At 38.5% G+C, this 23102-nt stretch overlaps 1 protein-coding gene across 3 annotated transcripts in view; it reads left to right on the forward strand.

The window, feature by feature from the left end:
• The window catches only part of LOC131140027 (bridge-like lipid transfer protein family member 1), a 124689-nt gene that overhangs the window by 39075 nt on the left and 62512 nt on the right, over positions 1 to 23102 (forward strand). For all 3 annotated transcript variants that reach the window (XM_058090084.1, XM_058090083.1, XM_058090082.1), the window contains exons 27-47: positions 963 to 1203; positions 2556 to 3047; positions 6665 to 6938; positions 7034 to 7171; positions 7242 to 7312; positions 7438 to 7611; positions 7883 to 8003; positions 8164 to 8313; positions 10055 to 10182; positions 11232 to 11434; positions 12722 to 12922; positions 13007 to 13218; positions 14015 to 14166; positions 15220 to 15370; positions 17145 to 17297; positions 17369 to 17609; positions 17771 to 17919; positions 19397 to 19628; positions 21049 to 21198; positions 22231 to 22415; positions 22514 to 22689. In XM_058090084.1, the coding sequence (XP_057946067.1) occupies positions 963 to 1203; positions 2556 to 3047; positions 6665 to 6938; positions 7034 to 7171; positions 7242 to 7312; positions 7438 to 7611; positions 7883 to 8003; positions 8164 to 8313; positions 10055 to 10182; positions 11232 to 11434; positions 12722 to 12922; positions 13007 to 13218; positions 14015 to 14166; positions 15220 to 15370; positions 17145 to 17297; positions 17369 to 17609; positions 17771 to 17919; positions 19397 to 19628; positions 21049 to 21198; positions 22231 to 22415; positions 22514 to 22689 (3994 nt within the window). The remainder of the gene's footprint in view (positions 1 to 962; positions 1204 to 2555; positions 3048 to 6664; positions 6939 to 7033; positions 7172 to 7241; positions 7313 to 7437; positions 7612 to 7882; positions 8004 to 8163; positions 8314 to 10054; positions 10183 to 11231; positions 11435 to 12721; positions 12923 to 13006; positions 13219 to 14014; positions 14167 to 15219; positions 15371 to 17144; positions 17298 to 17368; positions 17610 to 17770; positions 17920 to 19396; positions 19629 to 21048; positions 21199 to 22230; positions 22416 to 22513; positions 22690 to 23102) is intronic.

Raw genomic sequence — 23102 nt, forward strand, 5'->3', positions numbered from 1 at the left:
TAGCGTGCAGGCCACACAGCTAGGAGAGCTGAGTTCAATTCCACCCTCGGCCATTTCTGTGTGGAGTTTGCATGTTCATGGACTCCGGTTTCCTCCCACATTCCAAAAACATGCTAGGTTAATTAGCGACTCCAAATTAGCGAATCCATAGGTATGAATGTGAGTGTGAATGGTTGTTTGTCTATATGTGCCCTGTGATTGGCTGGCCACCAGTCCAGGGTGTACCCCGCCTCTCGCCCCAAGACAGCTGGGATAGGCTCCAGCACGCCCGCAACCCTTGTGAGGATAAGCGGTAGAAAATGAATGAATGAATGTTTACAACTGGACTGAGTGATTAGCGTGCAGACCTCACAGCTAGGAGACCCGGGTTCAATTCCACCCTCAGCTATCTCTGTGTGGAGTTTGCATGTTCTCCCCGTGCATGCGTGGGTTTTCTCCGGGTACTCCGGTTTCCTCCCACATTCCAAAAACATGCTAGGTTAATTAGCGACTCCAAATTGTCCATAGGTATGAATGTGAGTGTGAATGGTTGTTTGTCTATATGTGCCCTGTGATTGGCTGGCCACCAGTCCAGGTCTCTTGCTCGAAGACAGCTGGGATAGGCTCCAGCACCCCCGCGACCCTCATGAGGAAAAGCGCGAGAAAATGAATGAATGAATGAGTTGTGGTTGCTGACAGAGTTGACATCATATCACATGCCCAATCCTGATGAAACAGACAGGGGTGTCCAAAGTGTGGCCCGGGAGCCATATGTTACACATGGCTTGTTTTTTTTTTTTTTTTTTTTTATTGGCCTGAATCACATCATAGGTTAACATCATGGAGGGGACAGAAACATAAGTTAGTAGTAGTACTCTTAAAATGTGTTCAAGGTTGGCAGGTCTGAGTATGTGACATATATTTTTTTTTTTGCTTGGGCTTCATTCATCTTTTGAATGTGTTTTTTATTTTTATTTTTTCAGGGAGGGTTGTTGGACTGAAAACCGATACCCACTCACCCTGCTTGCCTCCTGAGGTACCTGAGAGGCGTGGTCAACAGCACCTGAGTCTCCAGGTACCCCAACGCTGCCATAGCTCCGCCTCCTCCTCTGAAGAAAATAGTTCCTCTAGTGCGGCTTTGCCCTTACTGGCTGGAGAAAGGGACACCCCGTCGCCAAGTGTTGAGCAACGCATGTTTCCTGTCAATGGCAAAAGTCCTGTTGAGTAAGTAATATAGAGAATTTATATTAAAATTATATTAATAAATTAATAAAGCCTGGATTATGGTCCCGCTAGGAGGTGTTAACATACACTATGCTAGCTCCTTTCTTAAAAAAAAATAATATTTTGCTTTGCATTGAAGCAGACCATAAAGGTCCCAGTGCCGCATGTTGGACAAGTGTTTAAGGAGATCGGGAAGACCTCCGCTCGGGCATCTCTGTATGGAGCTCACATGTTCTCCATGTGCTTACGTGGGTTCTCTCAGAGTACTCCCGTTTCCTCCCACGTTCCAAAAACATGCTAGGATAATTAGCGACTCCAAATTATCCATAGGTATGAATGTGAGTGTGAATGGTTGTTTGTCTATATGTGCCCTGTGATTGGCTGGCCACCAGTCCAGGGTGTAGCCTGATGATTTTCTTGCCCGAAGACAGCTGGGATAGGCTCCAGCACCCCCCGCGACCCTTGTGAATTAATATATTTCATAGAATATTTTGTTCTGAGTGATTAGCACGCTCACCTCACAGCTAGGAGACCAGGGTTCAATTCCACCCTCGACCATCTCTGTGTGGAGTTTGCATGTTCTCCGGGTTTCTCCGGTTATTCCGGTTTCCTCCCACATTCCAAAAACATGCTAGGTTAATTAGCAACTCCAAATTGTCCATAGGTATGAATGTGAGTGTGAATGGTTGTTTGTCTAAATGTGCCCTGTGATTGGCTGGCCACCAGTCCAGGGTGTACCTCGCCTCTCTCCTGAAGACACCTGGGATAGGCTCCAGCAACCCCGCGACCCTTGTGAGGTGGTCGAAAATTAATGAAAATGCTAATTTGTAGGCTGCACGGTGATGGAGTGGTTAGCACGCAGGCCTCGCAGCTAGGAAACCCGAGTTCAATTCCGCCGTCGGCCATTTGTGTGTGGAGTTTGCATGTTCTCCCCGTGCATGTGTGTGTTTTTTTCCGGGTACTCCGTTTTCCTCCCACATTCCAAAAACATGCTAGGTTAATTAGCGACTCCAAATTGTCCATAGGTATGAATGTGAGTGTGAATGGTTGTTTGTCTATATGTGCCCTGTGATTGGCTGGCCACCAGTCCAGGGTGTACCTCGCCTCTTGCCTGAAGACACCTGGGATAGGCTCCAGCACCCCCTCGTGAGGAAAAAGTAAATTAATAAATTAATGAATGAATGAATGCTCTACTCAGGCTATAAGAGCTATTAAAGGATCAATGCGGTGTTGGTGGGAATGGTGTACCGACTTTTCGGGCACATAATCCAGGCTTTAACATGTTAAAAACACGGAAAATCACACAAAAATCACTGATCTCCTTATAATGTTGTATTTGTACTTTTTTACAGCACTTTCCGGGATATTCCCGAGGTTTCTCCTATTTCACCCAACAACTCTCAGGACCGCTCTTCGGTGCGGTCACCTCTCTGCTCCCCCCTCAAGCGCCAGTCCTCTGTCCACTCGGGCCGATTAGGCAGCACCAAAAGCCTGTCAGCTGCCGTCTTCACTGAGAAGCCTCCGCCGGTCTTGTCCGGGGGCGTCCAGTTCAGCTGCGATGTTTCCCGCAGTGACGAGAACGTCCTGGATTCACCACGGCAGCGTCGGAGCTACGGTTCCTTCCCCTTCACACCTTCGGCGGACTCCAACACCTTCCATCAGTACCGCTCCGCCGACTCCAGCATGTCGGTTGCTGATAGTGAAGCCTACTTTTCGGCTGCGGAAGACTTTGAGCCAATCAGCAGCGCCGATGAGGGTCCGGGGACTTACCCGGGTCGCAAGAAGAGGAGGAGGCAGCAGATGCAGCAACCACAGCAGCCTCCGTATTACATGGAGAACTACAGGTCAGTTTGAGCCCGGGGTTCATAATAAGGACGTTACACTTCAATGTTAAATATTACATCATAATGCTGGAACAATAGACAAATAGGCTTCATTCACACTGCAGAGTATGATGCACTATTATTTTTTGTTTTGTTTATATAATATTTCATGTGGTCGTTGACATTACCACACAAATGCTATCATAGTTTGTGGGAGGCAGGAGTGGTACGAAATGACGAGAGCTGCTTCACTAACAACTTTTTTAAAATAAAATCATAATTTTTGAGGTGGCACGGTGGTTGAGTGGTTAGCGCGCAGGCCTCACAGATAGATTACCCAAGTTCAATTCCACCCTCGGCTATCTCTGTGTGGAGTTTGCATGTTCTCCTTGTGCATGCGTGGGTTTCCTGGTTTCCTCCCACATTCCAAAAACATGCTAGGTTAATTAGCGACTCCAAATTGTCCATAGGTATGAATGTGAGTGTGAATGGTTGTTTGTCTATATGTGCCCTGTGATTGGCTGGCCACCAGTCCACGGTGTACCCCCCGCCTCTCACTCGAAGACAGCTGGGATAGGCTCCAGCATACCAGAAAGTGTTAAGTATTAGAAAATGAATGAATGTTTACAACCGGGATGAGTGATTAGGCCTCACAGGCCTCACAGCTACATCACCCGAGTTCAATTCCACCCTCTGTGTGGAGTTTGTATGTTCTCCCCGTGCATGCATGGGTTTTCTCCGGGTACTCCGGTTTCCTCCCACATTCCAAAAACATGCTAGGTTAATTAGCGACTGAACATTATTCCAACAGTAAAATATGGTGGTGGTAGTGTGATGGTCTGGGACTGTTTTGCTGCATCAGGACCTGGAAGACTCACTGTGATAAATGGAATCATGAATTATTGTTAATATGCAAATATGGGCTGCATAGCGGACGAGTGGTTAGCACGCAGACCTCACAGCTAGGAGACCAGGGTTCAAGTCCACCCTTGGCCATCTCTGTGTGGAGTTTGCATGTTCTCCCCATCCGGGTACTCCGGTTTCCTCCCACATTCCAAAAACATGCTAGGTTAATTAGCGACTCCAAATTGTCCATAGGTATGAATGTGAGTGTGAATGGTTGTTTGTCTATATGTGCCCTGTGATTGGCTGGCCACCAGTCCAGGGTGCACCCCGCCTCTCGCCCAAAGACAGCTGGGATATTGTAATTTCAATATAAGGAAAAACATTCTCATATTTATATTTTGTTTATAACTTATATATACTCTTCCATATATTGATTCATTATGCATTTTCCATAGTTTGATTACCTTCTACGTATGAAGAAAACATTGCAAAACAAGCAACCCTTATGATGACTTGCATGACAGAAACAATAATTGTAAAATATCTTGCATCTCCAAAGGCACTGTTACGTTTAATACCAGTTTAGTGCTGAATTTAAATATTTAAAGCCTCGCTGAGCTTAACGGCTTTTATTTATTGGTTGGCGTCGATGCAGCGGGATGGAAACGCTGTTGGAGCATTGTAGTGGATGAGATGTATGATCCATTAGCTCCCACATCATTTGCTGCTGGTTGGCTGGCAAAAATCGGGTGTCGTTTTTCTTTTCTCTCCGAGCACGCTGTCGTTTTTCTGTTTTCTCAAGTGTAAACACAGTGATTTATTTTTCAATCAGTGTAATTGCCTTACAAACACGAATAACCGATGCAGCGCCACACAGCATGTCTGGTGTTGGACTAGTCTGTGCATCTTGAGCAGCACGTCCATGTATATGATTACTAGGGATGCTACAATCAGGGATTTAAGATACCGATTCTGTTACCGATAATCAATGACGGAAAATCAGCCGATATCATCAATGTTTTTAATTCATTTATCATGAGTGATATTGGCCAGGCCTTATAAGTTATAAGTTCCTTGACTACCAGCGGCCATCACAATAGCTATTTTTTTCATATATTCATTCATTTTCTACCGCTTATCCTCACTAAGGTTTCGGGTATGCTGGAGCCTATCCCAGCTGTCTTTGGGCGAGAGGAGGGGGGAACACGCTGGACTGGTGGCCAGCCAATCACAGGGCACATATAGACAAACAACCATTCACACTCACATTCATACCTATGGACAATTTGGAGTGGCTAATTAACCTAGCATGTTTTTGGAATGTGGGAGGAAACCGGAGTACCCGGAGAAAACCCACGCATGCACGGGGAGAACATGCAAACTCCACACAGAGATGGCCGAGGGTGGAGTCGAACTCGGGTGTTCTTGCTGTGAGGCCTGCGCGCTAACCACTTGATGCAAATGCAACCAAAAGGCATAATGTTTTGAGGAAATGCTGCAAATGTTTGACAGACAGTATGAATTGAACTCGGGTCTCCTAGCTGTAAGGCCTGCGCGCTAACCACTCGTTCGCCGTGCAGCCGCAAATGTATCAAAAAGGCATAATGTAAATATAATATTTTTATAGATGCATATTGTTGTTTTTTTTTTATTATATTAACAATATGTAAAAATCTAAAGATGGCTGGACAGCCCTGAGGTAAATATATTAAGTAAGCTGGAACTAACACATTAATATTGACACACCTATTTTGAGGAAATGCTGCAAATGTTTGATAGACAGTATGAATTGAACTCGGGTCTCCAAGCTGTGAGGCCTGCGCGCTAACCACTTGTCCACCGTGCAGACGCAAATGCAACAAAAAGGCATAATGTAAATAGAATTTTTTTTTAAATTATATTACCAATTTCTAAAAATCTAAAGATGGCTGTACAGCCCTGAGGTAAATATATTAAGTAAGCTGGAACTAACACATTAATATTGACACCCTTATTTTGAGGAAATGCTGCAAATGTTTGACAGACAGTATGAATTGAACTCGGGTCTCCTAGCTGTGAGGCCTGCGCTCTAACCACTTGACCACCATGCAGCCGCAAATGCAACAAAAAGGCATAATGTAAATATAATTTTTTTATAGATGCATATTGTTGTTGTTTTTTATTATATTAACAATATCTAAAAATCTAAAGATGGCTGGACAGCCCTGAGGTAAATATATTAAGTAAGCTGGAACTAACATATTAATATTGGCACCCCTATTTTGAGGAAATGCTGCAAATGTTTGACAGACAGTATCAATTGAACTCGGGTCTCCCTGCTGTGAGGCCTGCGCTCTAACCACTTGTTCGCCGTGCAGCTGCAAATGCAACAAAAAGGCATAATGTAAATAGATTTTTTTTTTTATTATATTAACAATATCTAAAAATCTTTAATGGCTGGACAGCCCTGAAGTAAATACTTTAAGTAAGCTGGAACTAACACATAATATTGACACCCCTATTTTGAGGAAATGCTGCAAATGTTTGACAGACAGTATTGTCTGTGTGTTGTTTTTTTAATTATATTGACAATATAAAAAAAATCTAAAGATGGCTGGACATGCAAACTTCACACAGAGATTGCCGAGGGCGGGATTGAACTCGGGTCTCCTAGCTGTGAGGTCTGCACACTAACCACTTGTCCACCGTGCAGCCCCAAATATATATATATTTTTTATAAATAAAAGAAGGAAAGCACACTTACACAATTAAATTAATAAATCTTGTGTGTTTTTATGTTTTATGTCATTTAGTCGCACCTCCATCTACCACAGCGTTGAGGGTCCTCTTGCTTACGTTCTCAATGGGGAGCTTATCACCGAGTCCCGTCCGCTGCCTCTGCCCCCGATGTTGCCCCCACTGCCCTCCCAGCCCCTCCCGAGCCACATATCCCAGGCTTCCTTTGTATCTGCCCTGGCCATGGAGGAAGAGAGCTCGGTGGAAGCGGAGAAAACAGCCGAGCCTGGTCCAGTAACCCGACAGCCCCACGTGATGGCATGCTACCAAAACTACCTGGCTCACTACCAGGTAAGCGGAGTCTCTCAAAATCTCGATTCAATGGACTCCGCTGCCCCCGTGGGGTCATTCCCACGACAAAGTGCTCTTTTCTTTATTCCTCTCAGGTTTCCAATTGGTCTGTCAAGCAGCCCACCAACAAGAGGACCTCCAAGTCTTCTCTACACCGCCCCTTAGATCTTGACACACCCACAAGTGAAGAAAGCTCCGCCTCCTTTGACCAACTCTCTGTTCCAAGCTTTAAGGTTTTTTTTTTATTTAATACAATAATTTATGATTGATGTTGCCAGTACATTAATATTGCTAATATTTCAGGTGACCAAACAGGGCCTCTCAGCCACTTCTCTGTTAGATAGAGGACTTCAGTTGATGGGAGACAACAGCAGGTATTTAAAACACGTACCGCGGGACCGTCGTTGAAAATCACTGTGTTAATATACCCTGCTTATTATCACATTTTTTTTTTAATTTTCACTGTGACATAGAATAATATGTCTTGTCTTCTCCGTAGTACTCCTTATACTCCCCTGGATAAGAGAGCTATGGAGAATGCTGATGAGGATACGACGACAGATGACTGGACTTTGGAACAGCCTTTAGCTCAGACCCGGACCACGGCAATCGTGGAGGTCAAAGGACCCATCAATGTGGTTCTTACACCCTTAGTGGCCGAGTCCCTTGACAGGTAACTTTCTGCTTTTTTTCGCCTCTCTTAAGATCAATTGGGGGGGGGGAAATTAATATGACCAACGCTGGTTAGCTTAAATATATTGTACTATTGAGAAAGTGGGATAGGCTCCAGCACGCCCCCGCGACCCTCGTGAGGAAAAACAGTAGAAAATGAATGAATGAATGAATATTTGTTTTAACAAAAATCTGTGACTTTCACGTTCATTCTTTTTTTGCAGCCCACCTTTTTGTATTGCAGCCCACCTTTTGTATTTGCTTGATTTCAGGTACATCGAGTCTATGGTCCACTTTGCTAGCATCCGTCATCCTGCCGCTATTTTAGATGACCTGCACGGGAAGGTTCTGAATGAGGCTTATCAGATCAGCAAGTCCACAGTGACTGAATCTGTAAGTACGACTAAGAAAACAAAGAAAGATATTATAATTTCTATGAATCATGGCTCTGTCATCCCATGAATTAAAAAAAAAATAATACTAATAATAATAACCAAGATAGCATATATTCCAGTGAATGCTGTCTCATTGTTTTGAATGTGGATCCACACAGAGCCAAGCAGGCAAACAAGAGCACAAGCTTTCCAAGACAGAGGCCACGACCCACGGCTCTCTCAATATCTCCCACGGCCAAACCGACCTGTCCGTCAAACCGGATAACGTGAAAATCAAGGGCCTCCAAGCCAACGTCTCCATCCCAAAGGTAAGCTTCATGACCCCAAATAATGAGAGGTCCGCTGTTTTGGAAAATAACTGGCCGAGGGCAACCACAGAACATCGACTGTACAATGGGTCTATTCACTCCTTTTTTTCATAATGTTTTGCCAGTTTTATTAATTTTTTACACACTATTCCATTTCATTGTATTTTATTATATAGTGCCAAATCACAAGAAAAGCTATCTCAATTAATGTAAATAGATTTTTTTTTTTATAGAGGCATAGTGTTGTTTTTTAATTATATTAACAATATCTAAAAATCTAAAGATGGCTGGACAGCCCTGAGGTAAATATATTAAGTAAGCTGGAACTAACACATTAATATTGATACCCCTATTTTGAGGAAATGCTGCAAATGTTTGACAGACAGTATGAATTGAACTCGGATCTCCTAGCTGTGAGGACTGCGCGCTAAACACTCGTTCGCCGTGCAGCCGCAAATACAACATAAAGGCATAATGTAAATAGATTTTTTTAAATTATATTAACAATAATCTAAAAATGTAAAGATGGCTGGACAGCCCTGAGGTAAATATATTAAGTAAGCTGGAACTAACACATTAACATTGACACTCCTATTTTGAGGAAATGCTGCAAATGTTTGACAGACAGTATGAATTGAACTCGGGTCTCCTAGCTGTGAGTCCTGCGCTTTAACCACTCGTTCGCCGTGCAGCCGCAAATGCAACAAAAAGGCATAATTTAAATAGATTTTTTTTTAATTTTATTAACAATAATCTAAAAATCTAAAGATGGCTGGACAGCCCTGAGGTAAATATATTAAGTAAGCTGGAACTAACACATAAATATTGACACACCTATTTTGAGGAAATGCTGCAAATGTTTGACAGACAGTATGAATTGAACTCGGGTCTCCTAACTGTGAGGCCTGCGCGCTAAACACTCGTTCGCCGTGCAGCCGCAAATACAACAAAAAGGCATAATGTAAATAGAAATTTTTAAAAAATTATATTAACAATATCTAAAAATCTAAAGATGGCTGGACAGCCCTGAGGTAAATATATTAAGTAAACTGGAACTAACACATTAATATTGACACCCCTATTTTGAGGAAATGCTGCAAATGTTTGACAGACAGTATGAATTGAACTTGGGTCTCCTAGCTGTGAGGCCTGCGCTCTAACCACTTGTTAGCCGTGCAGCTGCAAAATAGGTAAATATATTAAGTAAGCTAGAACTAACGCATTAACATTGACACCCCTATTTTGAGGAAATGCTGCAAATGTTTGACAGACAGTATGAATTGAACTTGGGTCTCCTAGCTGTGAGGTCTGCGCGCTAACCACTCGTTCGCCGTGCAGCCGCAAATGCAACAAAAATGCATAATGTAAATAGATTTTTTTTTTAAATTATATTAACAATATCTAAAAATCTAAAGATGGCTGGACAGCCCTGAGGTAAATATATTAAGTAAGCTGGAACTAACACATTATTTTGAGGAAATGCTGCAAATGTTTGACAGGCAGTATTAATTTTTTTTTTCATAATGTTTTGCCAGTTTTATTAATTTTTTTACACACTATTCCATTCCTTTGTATTTTATTACATAGCGCCAAAGGAACTTCACACATGAATATATGAGCTGATGCTAAGGACTCTCGTTCTGATATGTGACTACTGCCAATATGAATGACAGTCTTAGTGTATAAATTGATATATATTGTATGTTGCTGTGTCCGTTTTTTTTTTTTTCTCCCCTTCCAGGTGAACCTTTGTCTCCTTCAGGCCTCCGTAGAGGAGGGCTCTCCATCCTGCTCCACTAAATGTGTCACCCACGTGTCTCTTGTGGCACTGTGCTTTGACAGGATTGCCACCCAGTTCAGGATGAACAGGTAACACCCTAAACAGGTCGGTTTGTGTTGCTATGGTAACCACATACACATGCAATACGTCACCTAAAAGCTCAACAAAAGCAATTTTGAGCAATAATAATAATAAGCACCAATATGAGCAAACAACATGATTGTGTTTGTGTACATTATGTGTTGTAATGCCTCTATATTGGTTGAGACTCTTTCTAAGGGCTGCACGGTGGATGAGTGGTTAGCACACATGCCTCACAGCTAGAAGACCCGAGTTCAATTCCACCCACTATGTGGAGTTTGCATGTTCTTCCCGTGCATGCGTGGGTTTTCTCCGGTTACTCCGGTTTCCTCCCACATTCCAAAAAACATGCTAGGCTAATTAGCGACTCCAAATCGTCCATAGGTATGAATGTGAGTGTGAATGGTTGTTTGTCTATATGTGCCCTGTGATTGGCTGGCCACCAGTCCAGGGTGTACCCCGCCTCTCGCCCGAAGACAGCTGGGATAGGCTCCAGCACCCCTCGCGGCCCTCATGAGGATAAGTGGTAGAAAATGAATGAGTTTGCCTCCTATTTTGTGTGGAAGTGGTAACATTTTGGCTTCTTATTTTGTCTTTCCCCACCCTCGGCCATCTCTGTGTGGAGTTTGCATGTTCTCCCCGTGCATGCGTGGGTTTTCTCCGGGTACTCCGGTTTCCTCCCGCATTCCAAAAAAACATGCTAGGTTAATTAGCCACTCCAAATTGTCCATAGGTATGTTTGTCTATATGTGCCCTGTGATTGGCTGGCCACCAGTCCAGGGTGTACCCCGCCTCTCGCCCGAAGACCGCCGGTGACGACCGTTGTGAGGATAAGACCTGAGTTCAATTCCACCCTCGGCCATCTCTGTGTGGAGTTTGCATGTTCGGGTACTCCGGTTTCCTCCCACATTCCAAAAACATGCTAGGTTAATTAGCCACTCCAAATTGTCCATAGGTATGAATGTGAGTGTGAATGGTTGTTTGTCTATATGTGCCCTGTGATCTCCGGTTTCCTCCCACAAGCAAGGACAAAATCAACAGGTTTCTGTCATTCCAGGGGCATCGTAGAAGAAACCCCCAACACAACCGACCATGGCAGACCCTCCGTTATGTTGGAAAAGTACGCCTCTGCCACTAAGATGCAGCCTCAGTCATCCGGCTCGTTGCGTTCGAATGCTGGCATCGAGAAAGGCAAAGAAATAGCAGCCAGGCTCAACATCCACCGCATCCACAGCCAGTTGAGAGGCCTGGACTCCACAGGTTGGTTCTGGTTCCCTTTATATTCAATGCTCTATTCCATAGTATTTGGTATCGTAGTTGACAGTTTAAATGAGATGTATATATTTTTTTATAGTAAGAGGTAGGGGTGTGTATTGGCAAGAATCTTGTGATACGATACGTATCACGATACCAGGCTCACGATATGATATATCACGATACTGTTAACAAGGCGATATTTTTTTGTTTTTCTTGTAGTTATAGATTATTTCCTGGAAAAAGTGAATGACACCAGCAATATGCAAACTACTTTGCATAACAACTAAACACATTTGTATTCGATTAGAACAGTATGTTATGCTGTATCACAAGTCTAGCATTTGGATAAATAAAGCTTTAACATCCAGCTTTAAATTTACAAAAAGAAACCCATAAAAATAAAGTTAATGTAAAGTGAATTAATGTAAAGTGAATTAATGTAAAGTGAATTAAATTAAAGTGAATTAAATTAAAGTAAAGTAAAATAAATTAAAGTGAATTAAATTAAAGTAAAGTAAAGTAAAATAAATCAAAGTAAAGTAAAATAAATTGAAGTGAATTAAATTAAAGTAAAGTAAAATAAATCAAAGTAAAGTAAAATAAATTAAAGTAAAGTAAATTAAAATAAAGTAAAGTAAAGCAAAGTGAATTAAATTAAAGTGAATTAAATCAAAGTAAAGTAAAATAAATTAAAGTGAATTAAAGTAAAGTAAATAAATAAATAAATCAAAGTAAAGTTAATTAAAGTAAAGTAAAATAAAGCAAAGTGAATTAAATTAAAGTGAATTAAATTAAAATGAATTAAACTAAAGTGAATTAAATTAAAATAAATTAAATTAAAATGAAATAATCAAATTTAAATAAATAAATATGTCTCAAAATCCTGCTCAAACGTTCACATTCTATTAGCTGTGAAAAAATGCAGAGTATACGATCCCTGACTTATCCACCATCAGAACAGTATTTTAGTGGAACAAAGTATCAGTAAAAAAGTCCTTTTAGGATGCTTGAAATAACCATAATTTAAGAAAATTGTGATATCAATTTGAAAAACAAAATACCTGCAATATCACAGTACTACTTTTGTAGTATACAAAAGGACCTTTTCATTGCTTGCTAGCGGCAGATCCTCATGGTGTCTCGCTAAGTGGACTCGCTAAGATTTGTCGTGTTTCCCGAATACTTTATTCGGGCACGACACATTTTACAAACGGCATGGGTTTTGTCAATTTTTTTACATTTTCTTTGTCTATGTTATGCTTATATTATATTCTTCTTTTCTTCCCATAGACATTGGAACTTGTGCCATCACAGCGATCCCAACGGAGAAGTCCAAAGTCTTATTTGGTCTGGAAGAAATGGAGGATTTTTCACTCGTCGATGAGACGGACATCCATGCCAGCTCAGGTGACCTTGGCCGTTCCGCCATGTCTCTTGAGAAATGGGGCTGGATCATGTTTGAATGCGGCATTGAGAATCTTACAGTCAAAGGTAAACAGACCCCCCAGAACTAAACCCCTTTTTATTATTATCATGTGTATGTGAAACATATTTATATTCAACACTGTGCTATAGGGGGCCGGCAGTCAGGAGCCATTCTGTACAATGCATTTGGCGTCATGGGCCACTCGGACACCGGGGGCAAAACTGGAGTACCTAACTCTAATGGCTCAACAGGCTCTCAGACCGGGAGCGGTTACAGTACTGATGCATCGGATGACAACTTACCACGTGACGCTATTAGCCCTCCATCTGATGTCAACGAACACTCGGACTCAGATGACCAGGTAAGATGCTGTCAATCAAAGACCATGTGGTATCTTTACTGGAGTTAACTTGGCTGCTGTGAGGTCTCAGATTTTGAATATACGGTGTGTAAAATGTCTTTGAACGCTCCACACCTCCAGACAAAGTGTGAAATCTCTGTGCTGGATGAAAAACATTAGCAGTGAAGCATAAAGACTTGTGGGTAATGGTAATAGTAATGGTACTGGTAATGGTTTTATTTCATTTGAACATGCATCAGATTACAATTGAATGCATCCCATAATCAGTTCCCAGTTCCACATGTCCAAAAGGAGTAGGAAGAAGCAAAGCTTATTAAATCCTACCCCTCCATCTGGTACTTTTACAATCAGTAACTGTTACATTTGTTCACTTCCTGCTTTCCTAATATAATTTAAGTTTTTTTTATTTATTTAATTTTTAAAAAAATGTTGTTTTTTTTATTTAAAATGTTTTTTAATGGTTTTATTTCATTTGAACATTTTTTTTATTTAATTTAAAAAAATGTTGTTTAATTTATTTTTAATTAAAAATGTTTTTTTAATGGTTTAATTTCATTTGAACATGCATCAGATTACAATTGAATGCATCCCATAATCAGTTCCCAGTTCCACATGTCCAAAAGGAGTAGGAAGAAGCAAAGCTTATTAAATCCTACCCCTCCATCTGGTACTTTTACAATCACTAACTGTTACATTTGTTCACTTCCTGCTTTCATAATATAATTTAAGTTGGGTTTTTTTTGTTTATCAATTTTGGACTAAGGCTTGATCTTACTTTTTTTTTTTTTTTTTACAGGATGAAGGTGTTGAATCCGATGACCTAAAGAAGGACCTCCCGCTTATGCCACCGCCACCTGACTCCAGCAGCATGAAGCTGACCATCCGGGAGATCTGGTTTAGTTTTGCTGCCCCCACAAATGTCAGATCCCCTTCAGAGGCCATTTCCAGGTAATCACTTTCACAATACATTATATGCAGTCGGAAGTTTTTAAACAGTCATTTAGTGCCAAGTAGAAAGCTTGGCGGTCGAGTGGTTAGAGCGCAGACCTCACAGCTAGGAGACCAGGGTTCAATTCCACCCTCAGCTATCTCTGTGTGGAGTTTGCATGTTCTCCGGTACTCCGGTTTCCTCCCACATTCCAAAAACATGCTAGGTTAATTAGCGACTCCAAATTGTCCATAGGTATGAATGTGAGTGTGAATGGTTGTTTGTCTATATGTGCCCTGTGATTGGCTGGCCCCGCCTCTCGCCTGAAGACAGCTGGGATAGGCTCCAGCATACCCGAAAATTAATGAATTAATGTTTACAACCGGGCAGAGTGGTTAGCGTGCAGGCCTCACAGCTAGAACACCCGAGTTCAATTCCGCCCTCTGTGGGGAGTTTGCATGTTCTCCCCGTGCTTGGGTGGGTTTTCTCCGGGTATTCCGGTTTCCTCCCACATTCCAAATACATGCTAGGTTAATTAGCGACTCCAAATTGTCCATAGGTATGAATGTGAGTGTGAATGGTTGTTTGTCTATATGTGCCCTGTGATTGGCTGGCCACCAGTCCAGGGTGTACCCCGCCTCTCGCCCCAAGAAGACAGCTGGTGACGACCCTCGTGAGGATAAGCGGTAGAAAATGAATGAACATTATTCCAACAGTAAAATATGGTGGTGGTAGTGTGATGGTCTGGGACTGTTTTGCTGCATCAGAACCTGGAAGACTCACTGTGATAAATGGAACCATGAATTATTATTAATATGCAAATATGGGCTGCACGGTGATCGAGTGGTTCGCTCGCAAGCCTTACAGCTAGGAGAGCCGAGTTCAATCCCACTCTCGGTTATCTCTGTGTGGAGTTTGCATGTTCTCCCCGTGCTTGTGTGGGTTTTCAGTATTGAGCTAATAAATCAGAAATGAATATTAACAGATGAGTATCCATATCATCCAATGTATTGATATTACAATATCCATGTTGGGTGTGAATAATGGAATAAACGTTCCTTTTTTATTTCTAGGCAATTAAATCTTCTCAGCACTGCCACTCCGGCCATCGGAGCCTGGCTGGTTCCGATTGACCAGCTCAAATCATCTCTCCACAAACTGGACATGGAGGGTACGCTGCGTGTGTGTGCAGTCATGGGCTGCATCATGACGGAGGCTTTAGAGGTAAGTATTTGAAGAGCTTGCAACCAAAAGGCGCTAAATCCAATTTTCACTAACTTGCATGTTTTTCACGAGTTTTATAGACCTCTGTCATGTGTATCCAAATCACATATTTTGGTCTTGAAATCATTTTAAAAAATATGAAAAAAAGTGATATGAAATGTATGCTTTCAACCAAAAGGCGCTATTTCCAATTCAGATTTCAACCAAAAGGAGCTAAATCCCTTTCTTTATTCTTTATTCTGATTGGCCCAAGTTTCCCATCTATTGATAATCTGACCAATCAGAGAGAAGAATACAATTGGCACTGCACATACAGAAAGCCAGTATCAGTGCGCATCCTGTTTTGTTTGTGTACATTAAGTACAAGTATGATAGTTACAGTATGTTATGCAATTCAGGAGAACACAAATTGTGTTTTTTACAGTATTCTGTAACATGGAAGTTTTTTTTACGCCATAAAAGGCATGTCTCTACCTCAGGGGTGGGCAAACTACGGCCCGGGGGCCATATGCGGCCCACCAAGCGTTTGAATCCGGCCCGCCGGTTACTTTCGGAGTATTTTAACTTTTAACATGATTGTCTTATTCAGTAAAAAAAAAAACTGTGACAATAAATTTCGTAGTTTGAGGGAAACACAGCTAGGAGACCAGGGTTCAATTCCACCCTCGGCTTATCTCTGTGTGGAGTTTGCATGTTCTCCTTGTTTTTCCAGAGGTTTTCGAAGTACACAGTTTCCTCCCACATTCCAAAAAAAACATGCTAGGTTAATTAGCGACTCCAAATTGTCCATAGGTATGAATGTGAGTGTGAATGGTTGTTTGTCTATATGTGCCCTGTGATTGGCTGGCTGGCAACCAGTCCAGGGTGTACCCCGCCTCTCGTCTGAAGACAGCTGGGATAGGCTCCAGCACCCCCTGCGACCCTCGTGAGGAAAAGCGGTAGAAAATGAATGAATGAATGAATAATTAATAATAATTATTTTGTATTGTATGTTGAGAATGGCTTCTGTGTTGTAATTATTTTATTAGCATAGCACATTAAAGCACCTTACATTCTTTTACAACAATGCCATTGAAGAAGTTAAAGGTGACTTCAAATTTATTTCAGCCAAAAGGCGCTAAATCCATCATTTCAGCCAAAAGGCGCTAAATCCGAAAAAAAATGAATTAAAAAAAATATATAAAATACATGGTGTGTGCAGGATTTTTATAGCATGCATTTTTATGACCTATATTGATAGCTCTTTCATTTGCAATATAGACTTGATGACCAAATAGATTGATATGTGCGTAGTTAAAAATCATTGATTTTCTCGAAATCAGTCAAAATGGATTTAGCACCTTTTTGGTTGAAAGCTCTTCATTTGCTCTGGCGTTACACATCGTCTGATCGGGTCAGCGCTTTTTAAAACCTAATGTTTTGTCTTATTTTTATTTTTATTTTTATTTTTATTTTTATTTTTATTTATTTTTTAATTTAATTTAAAAAATATATATTTTTTAGTTTTTTTCTGTAAAATGTAAAATTTATTTTTATTTTTTAATTTTTTAAAAAGTTTTTTCCATCAATTAACCCAAGTTTTTCCATCAATTAACCCAGCATGTTTTTGGAATGTGGGAGGAAACTGGAGTACCCGGAGAACATGCAAACTCCACACAGAGAAAAAACGGATTTAGCGCCTTTTGGTTGCAAGAAGCTCTTCATTTGCTCTGGCGTTACACATCGCCTGATCGGGTCAGCGCTTTTTAAAACGTAATGTTTTGTCATGTTGCAGAAAAAGAGCATCCACATCCCGTTCCGAAGCAAGTACAATCGCGTGACCAAGCGAGCTCGCTACTTGCACGAGAATCCGTCTTGTATGCTTTGCAATATCCTTCACCGCTACTTGCAACAGGCAGATTATTCTGTCATAGAAGAAGCCACAATGGTTAGTACTATGGATTTTAAAATACATATTGCACCATATGCTGTGTTCAATCTATTTCCTTTTTATTGCAGAATGATGGCGTCCCAGCTTTAGTGACTCTCAAAAAGGGTCTCGTGGCGTTGGCTCGCCAATGGATGAAATTCATTGTGGTCACCCAGGGCTTCAAGGCTATTGGTCTGATGAGACCCAATCAGCTCGCGAAACCCAAGGAACCTCAGCAGGCTCTCGCCGAAACCATCTTCGGCTTGGACAACGGCGCCGCGCTGCAAAGTGACACCAGCGGCGATGGAGCTGAATTTGAATACGATGCAGGTGGGGGGGGGGGGGGGGGATGCTTACATTTGGACGGATAGATCAACTATCTTAACATAAGTATAGATTTAAAAAAAAAAAAAAAAAAAAGTTGCACGATGCCTTTCCGTTTTGATAGCCGTCATTTGAGGGAGTTTTTATTCGATGTCGTTCTTGTGAAGCCGCAGTGAGTGAACACACCATGTTACTGGAGGGAGCGTGCAGTCGTCCGCCACCAAAAGAGGGAAACTCTGGTCCTGTAAGCGGCGTGGAGATCATGAGAAAACTCTCCAAGTCTCACACACACAGCGAGTCTGCACTACGAATAAAGGTAAACGTTAATATGAAGTTCAGATATTTAAAAAAAATATATTACTGTATTTAGCTGTATTTATTAGCTGTATTTAGCTATTTTAGATCTGAATGAGGGCGGCACGGTGGGGGAGTGGTTAGCGCGCAGACCTCACAGCTAGGAGACCAGGGTTCAATTCCACCCTCAGCCATCTCTGTGTGGAGTTTGCATGTTCTCCCACATTCCAAAAACATGCTAGGTTTTTAAATATGTAGAACATTTGAAGTTACTTTTCAGAAGACATTTGGAAATCCTATTGTCTTGGGTTGAGAATTGGACATTTTTGTTTTGTTTTTGTAGTTATAGTTTTACATGCAGAAACCGATTTGCATATAAATGCATTTATGTATATGCATTACACATGCATAAATAATGAATGAAAGGGAAGCTCCCAAAGCCATCACAGCCAGATCAACCACGATCTTCCTGTCCTGTCATCACTTAAAAAAAAAAATTAAAAAAATTTACATTTAAATTTTTTTCTTTTTAATTTTTTTAAAAAGAAAAATTAAAAAAAAAATAAAAAAAAATTAACATTTAATTTTTTTTCTTTTTATTTTTTTTCTATTCAAGATCTAACAAAAACAGGAAGCTGGCATCTTGCTGTCATCTCAACATGCTAACCGAGGCGGATGCTAACCAAGGTTAAACAATATATTAAATATCTTTAACACTGTGCGACAGTACACCATAATCAGGATACCTTGGTTTAAGATCGTGGTTCAGTTAAGGGAATAGAATGTAAAACATAAAGTTGCATACCTTTTTTATAACATTTTTATAAATAAAACATTTTAAAGAATTTTATGAATACAATTTTTTTAAATATAATTTTTTTTATAAATAAAACATTTTTAATTATTATTTTTTATAAATAAAAGTTTTTTTTTTATATTTTTTTATAAATAAAACATTTTTTAAATATTTTTTATAAATAAAACATTTAAAAAAATTTAAAAAATTATAAATAAAACATTTTTAAATAAATAAAACATTAAAAAATAATAAATAAAACATTTTTTAAAAATTATAAATAAAACATTTTTAATTATTATTTTTTATAAATAAAAGTTTTTTAAATATTATTTTTTTATAAATAGAACATTTTTTAAATATTTTTTAGAAATCAAACATTTAAAAAAATTTAAAAAATTATAAATAAAACATGTTTAAATATTATTTTTTAAATAAATAAAACATTTAAAAAAATTATAAATAAAACATTTTTAAAAATTATAAATAAAACATTTTTTAAAATTATTTTTTTTTATAAGTAAAACATTTTTAAAATGTTGACTTAAAGTTATCCAATAAATAAAATTCTCAACAACAAAAAATGGCAAGCAGGAAAATGGTAGGTTCCACCACATGGTAAGCCATCTTGTTCCATCCATCCATCCAGCATGGGAAATAACGTGTGAAGTGTGAATCTGACATGCACATGTATCACCCCCAGGGCTCTCACCCCTACCAATCTTTGAGCTACACCAGCGGTGACACAGCAGTTGACTCCCCAGCCCACGTCAGCCGCATCGGCCTGCCGGTCAAGGACAGTCCCAGAAAGGAGAGTCTCCTGAGCAATTTAACAGGAAGCTTCCGCAGTCTTCACAACCTGCTGGAGGGGACGCCCCAGAGGAACGAATCATCTGTTGCCGCGGCGGCCAAGACCGGCTCGCTCACTCGTACAGGTGGATGAATGAAAGCTTTAACATGATGCTCTTTGGGGAGAAGATGAATGACGCTCACATAACGGGACCGTCTTTTGTTGTGGTCTCATCCAAAAAAAAGGGCAGCTAGTCTTCAGCTTTTCATTTCACTTTATGCTAAAGTTCTGTTGCTGAAAAACAATCACTTTTTCTACCTTTTCTTGACATTAATATATATATAAATCCAACAGTCAATACCTAAGAAAAATTGAAGATGAATAAAAATGGGGGTCTAATGTATGTTGTAGATCAGGGTTGCAAGAACTTTACCAACTCTGGGCCCACTTGCAAATCTAAAAAATGTCAGAGGCCCACCTTTGTCCTATAAACAGTACATAGACAAAATGCTGCGTTCTCATAGCACTTATTATTATTATTATTATTTTTATTATTTTTATTATTATTATTTTAATATATAATTATTTTAATTATAATTATTTCTTTAATTAAAATTCTTATTTTAATTATAATATAATTGTTTTTATTATAATTATTATTTTACTATTATTAATTAATTAATTTATTATTAATTAATTAACTAACTAATAATTATTATTACTCATATTTATTATTAGTATTATTATTATTATTGTTATTATCATTAATAATAATTATATTATAATATAATAATTATTATTAATAATAATGATATTGTTGTATTATTTTAATAATTATTAAAATAATATCATAATTATTATGATATTATTTTAATAATTATTAAAATAATATCATAATAATTATGATATTATTTTAATAAAATAATATAATAATTATTATGATATTATTTTAATAATTATTAAAATAATATCATTATTATAATATAATATATAATATAATATATAATATAATATATAATAATATCATTATCATATTTTAATAATTATTAAAATAATATCATGATTATTATGATATTATTTTAATAATATAATTGTTACTCATGATGATGATAATTATTATTTAATTATTATAATAATTAAATAAGTTAAAAAAAAAGGCCTACATGCCCACACCAAAAGTATTAAAAGATTAAACATTTTCATGGATGAGGTTAAAGCCATACAGAATATTTATTACATTTTATTATTATTATGAACACAAGAGGTTAAGGTTAAGCAGTGTTTAGTCTCAACATCTTATGGGATTCTCTGGTCCTCCGCTACCTGTTATAAATCAATAATCAATAGAAAGGATGCACCAAATTGAACGTGATAATATTTCTACAAAGAACCGACCCTTTTGTCATCATTGCTTCAAATGGTCCGAGGTGCCCAAAGTCTTAATTTCATCGTGATCCACCCATTCCTATATTTTCATTCCCATTCCCTTTTTACTATAATTGTTTTTCCTTGCTGAATAATTAACTGCAGTGTCGCTGAAACTGTCCTCTCTTCTTGGACGTCAGGGACGGAAATGCTGACTGAACACCCACTGCTGTCTGAGCCCTCCTCTGTTAGCTTTTACAACTGGATGTCTAATGCTGTCGGGAACAGGACTGGGGCTACAGTCCAGGAATCCCCGGTCAACCACTCCCATCACAATATCCTCCAGACGGGTAAGATGCCATGCAAAGATTGTCTCCAATTTTTCTTTATGTAGCATTTTTTGGAATGAAAACTACATTTTTTAAAAATTATTTTACCCGAATAATTATATTATTATAATAATATTTTTTATTATTATTATCATGAATAACAATTATATTATTAAAATACTAATAATAATAATGATATTAATTATTATTAAAATAATAATTATATTTTGTAATAATATAATAATAAATAATAATTATTATATTGTTAAATATAATAATTATTATATTATTGTATCATTTTAATAATAATTAATAATAATAATGTTATTATTATTATTGTTTTAATAATATAATTGTTATTCATGATAATAAAAAATACAATATAATTATTATTCATGATAATAATAATAATTATTATTAATTATGTTTATTATTATTATAATTACTATCATTAATAATTATTATATTATAACAATAATAATTATTAATAAACATTATTATATTATTATTTCATTATTATTTTAATATAATTTTTATTCATAATAATAATACAAAATATATTATTATAATATAATTATTAATGATAATTGATGATAAAAATGATAAATGATAAAAAAATTATTATTTTAGTAATATAATAATAATAATAATTATTATTATTATTATTATTATTATTATTATTATTATTATTATTCAGGGTTGAAATGAAAACATTTCTGTGGTGTACACACAAGACAGAATTAATTCTCATACTTTTCATAACTGCATTCAAGACTGGCATGATGACCAGAGAGCTACGTTCATATAATAATAATAATAATAATAATAATAATAATAATAATATCAAACATAAACTGTATAAGGTTCCTAAAATATTGTGACAGGTCAATAACACTCAATAGGTTATTGCTTATAAATAGGCCTATAAATATATATTTTTAATTGTGCAATAAATATTTTACAATAAAAATAATTAAAAAAATATTTGCAAAAATGAATCATATTTTTAAAGTACTAACCCTAACCCTTCCTAACTCTGCCTCGCATCCTCAGGTGGTACCTGTAACCTACCAACAATCCCGTCCGCTTCCGACTTCAACACGGTGTTGTCCAGCGACCAGAACACATTAGATGGGACCCATTCCCAGCATTCCCAGCATAGCACCAGCCAGGATGACCTAGACGACATCGAGGAGGGCAACACGTGTCCTGCTGCTGTTCAACTGGCTGATGCTCAGGTGATAAGTTTTTCCAACTTGTATGAACTCCATTCCATCTCGGTTCATCTGTTGTGTTTACATGACCATTGTTCCTCGCTATCTCTTTTACCTACCAGGTGGTTTTCAAGCCTTTGCTGAACTACACAGGAATCCAAGCCCAGGACGCCACTCCTCTTAGCTACAAGATGTATTTTGGAGAACATCTGTCTTTTTCAGGCAACTTGGAGTGTCTGAGAGCAGATATCGTGGACTCCGACACCTCTAAAGAGCGCAAAAACAAAAAATCCAGAAGGTAATACATAACTTATTAATTACTGTGGATAAATGGGAATGTAGTAATTAAATTGACCCCCCCCCCCAGCCAGCCAATCACAGGGCACATATAGACAAACAACCATTCACACTCACATTCATACCTATGGACAATTTGGAGTGGCTAATTAACCTAGCATGTTTTTGGAATGTGGGAGGAAACCGGAGTACCCGGAGAAAACCCACGCATGCACGGAGAGAACATGCAAACTCCACACAGAGATGGCCGAGGGTGGGATTGAACTCGGGTCTCCTAGCTGTGAGGTCTGTGTGCTAAACACTTGTCCGCCGTGCAGCCTAAAACAAATATATTTGTTTGTTTTTTTTCTGTAAAATGTGAGATATACACTGTTAGAAAGCCATCTTTATCATTCATTTTGATTTATTTTTTAT

The sequence above is a fragment of the Doryrhamphus excisus genome, chromosome 13 (genome assembly GCF_030265055.1).
Source record: "Doryrhamphus excisus isolate RoL2022-K1 chromosome 13, RoL_Dexc_1.0, whole genome shotgun sequence".
Lineage (NCBI taxonomy): Eukaryota > Metazoa > Chordata > Actinopteri > Syngnathiformes > Syngnathidae > Doryrhamphus > Doryrhamphus excisus.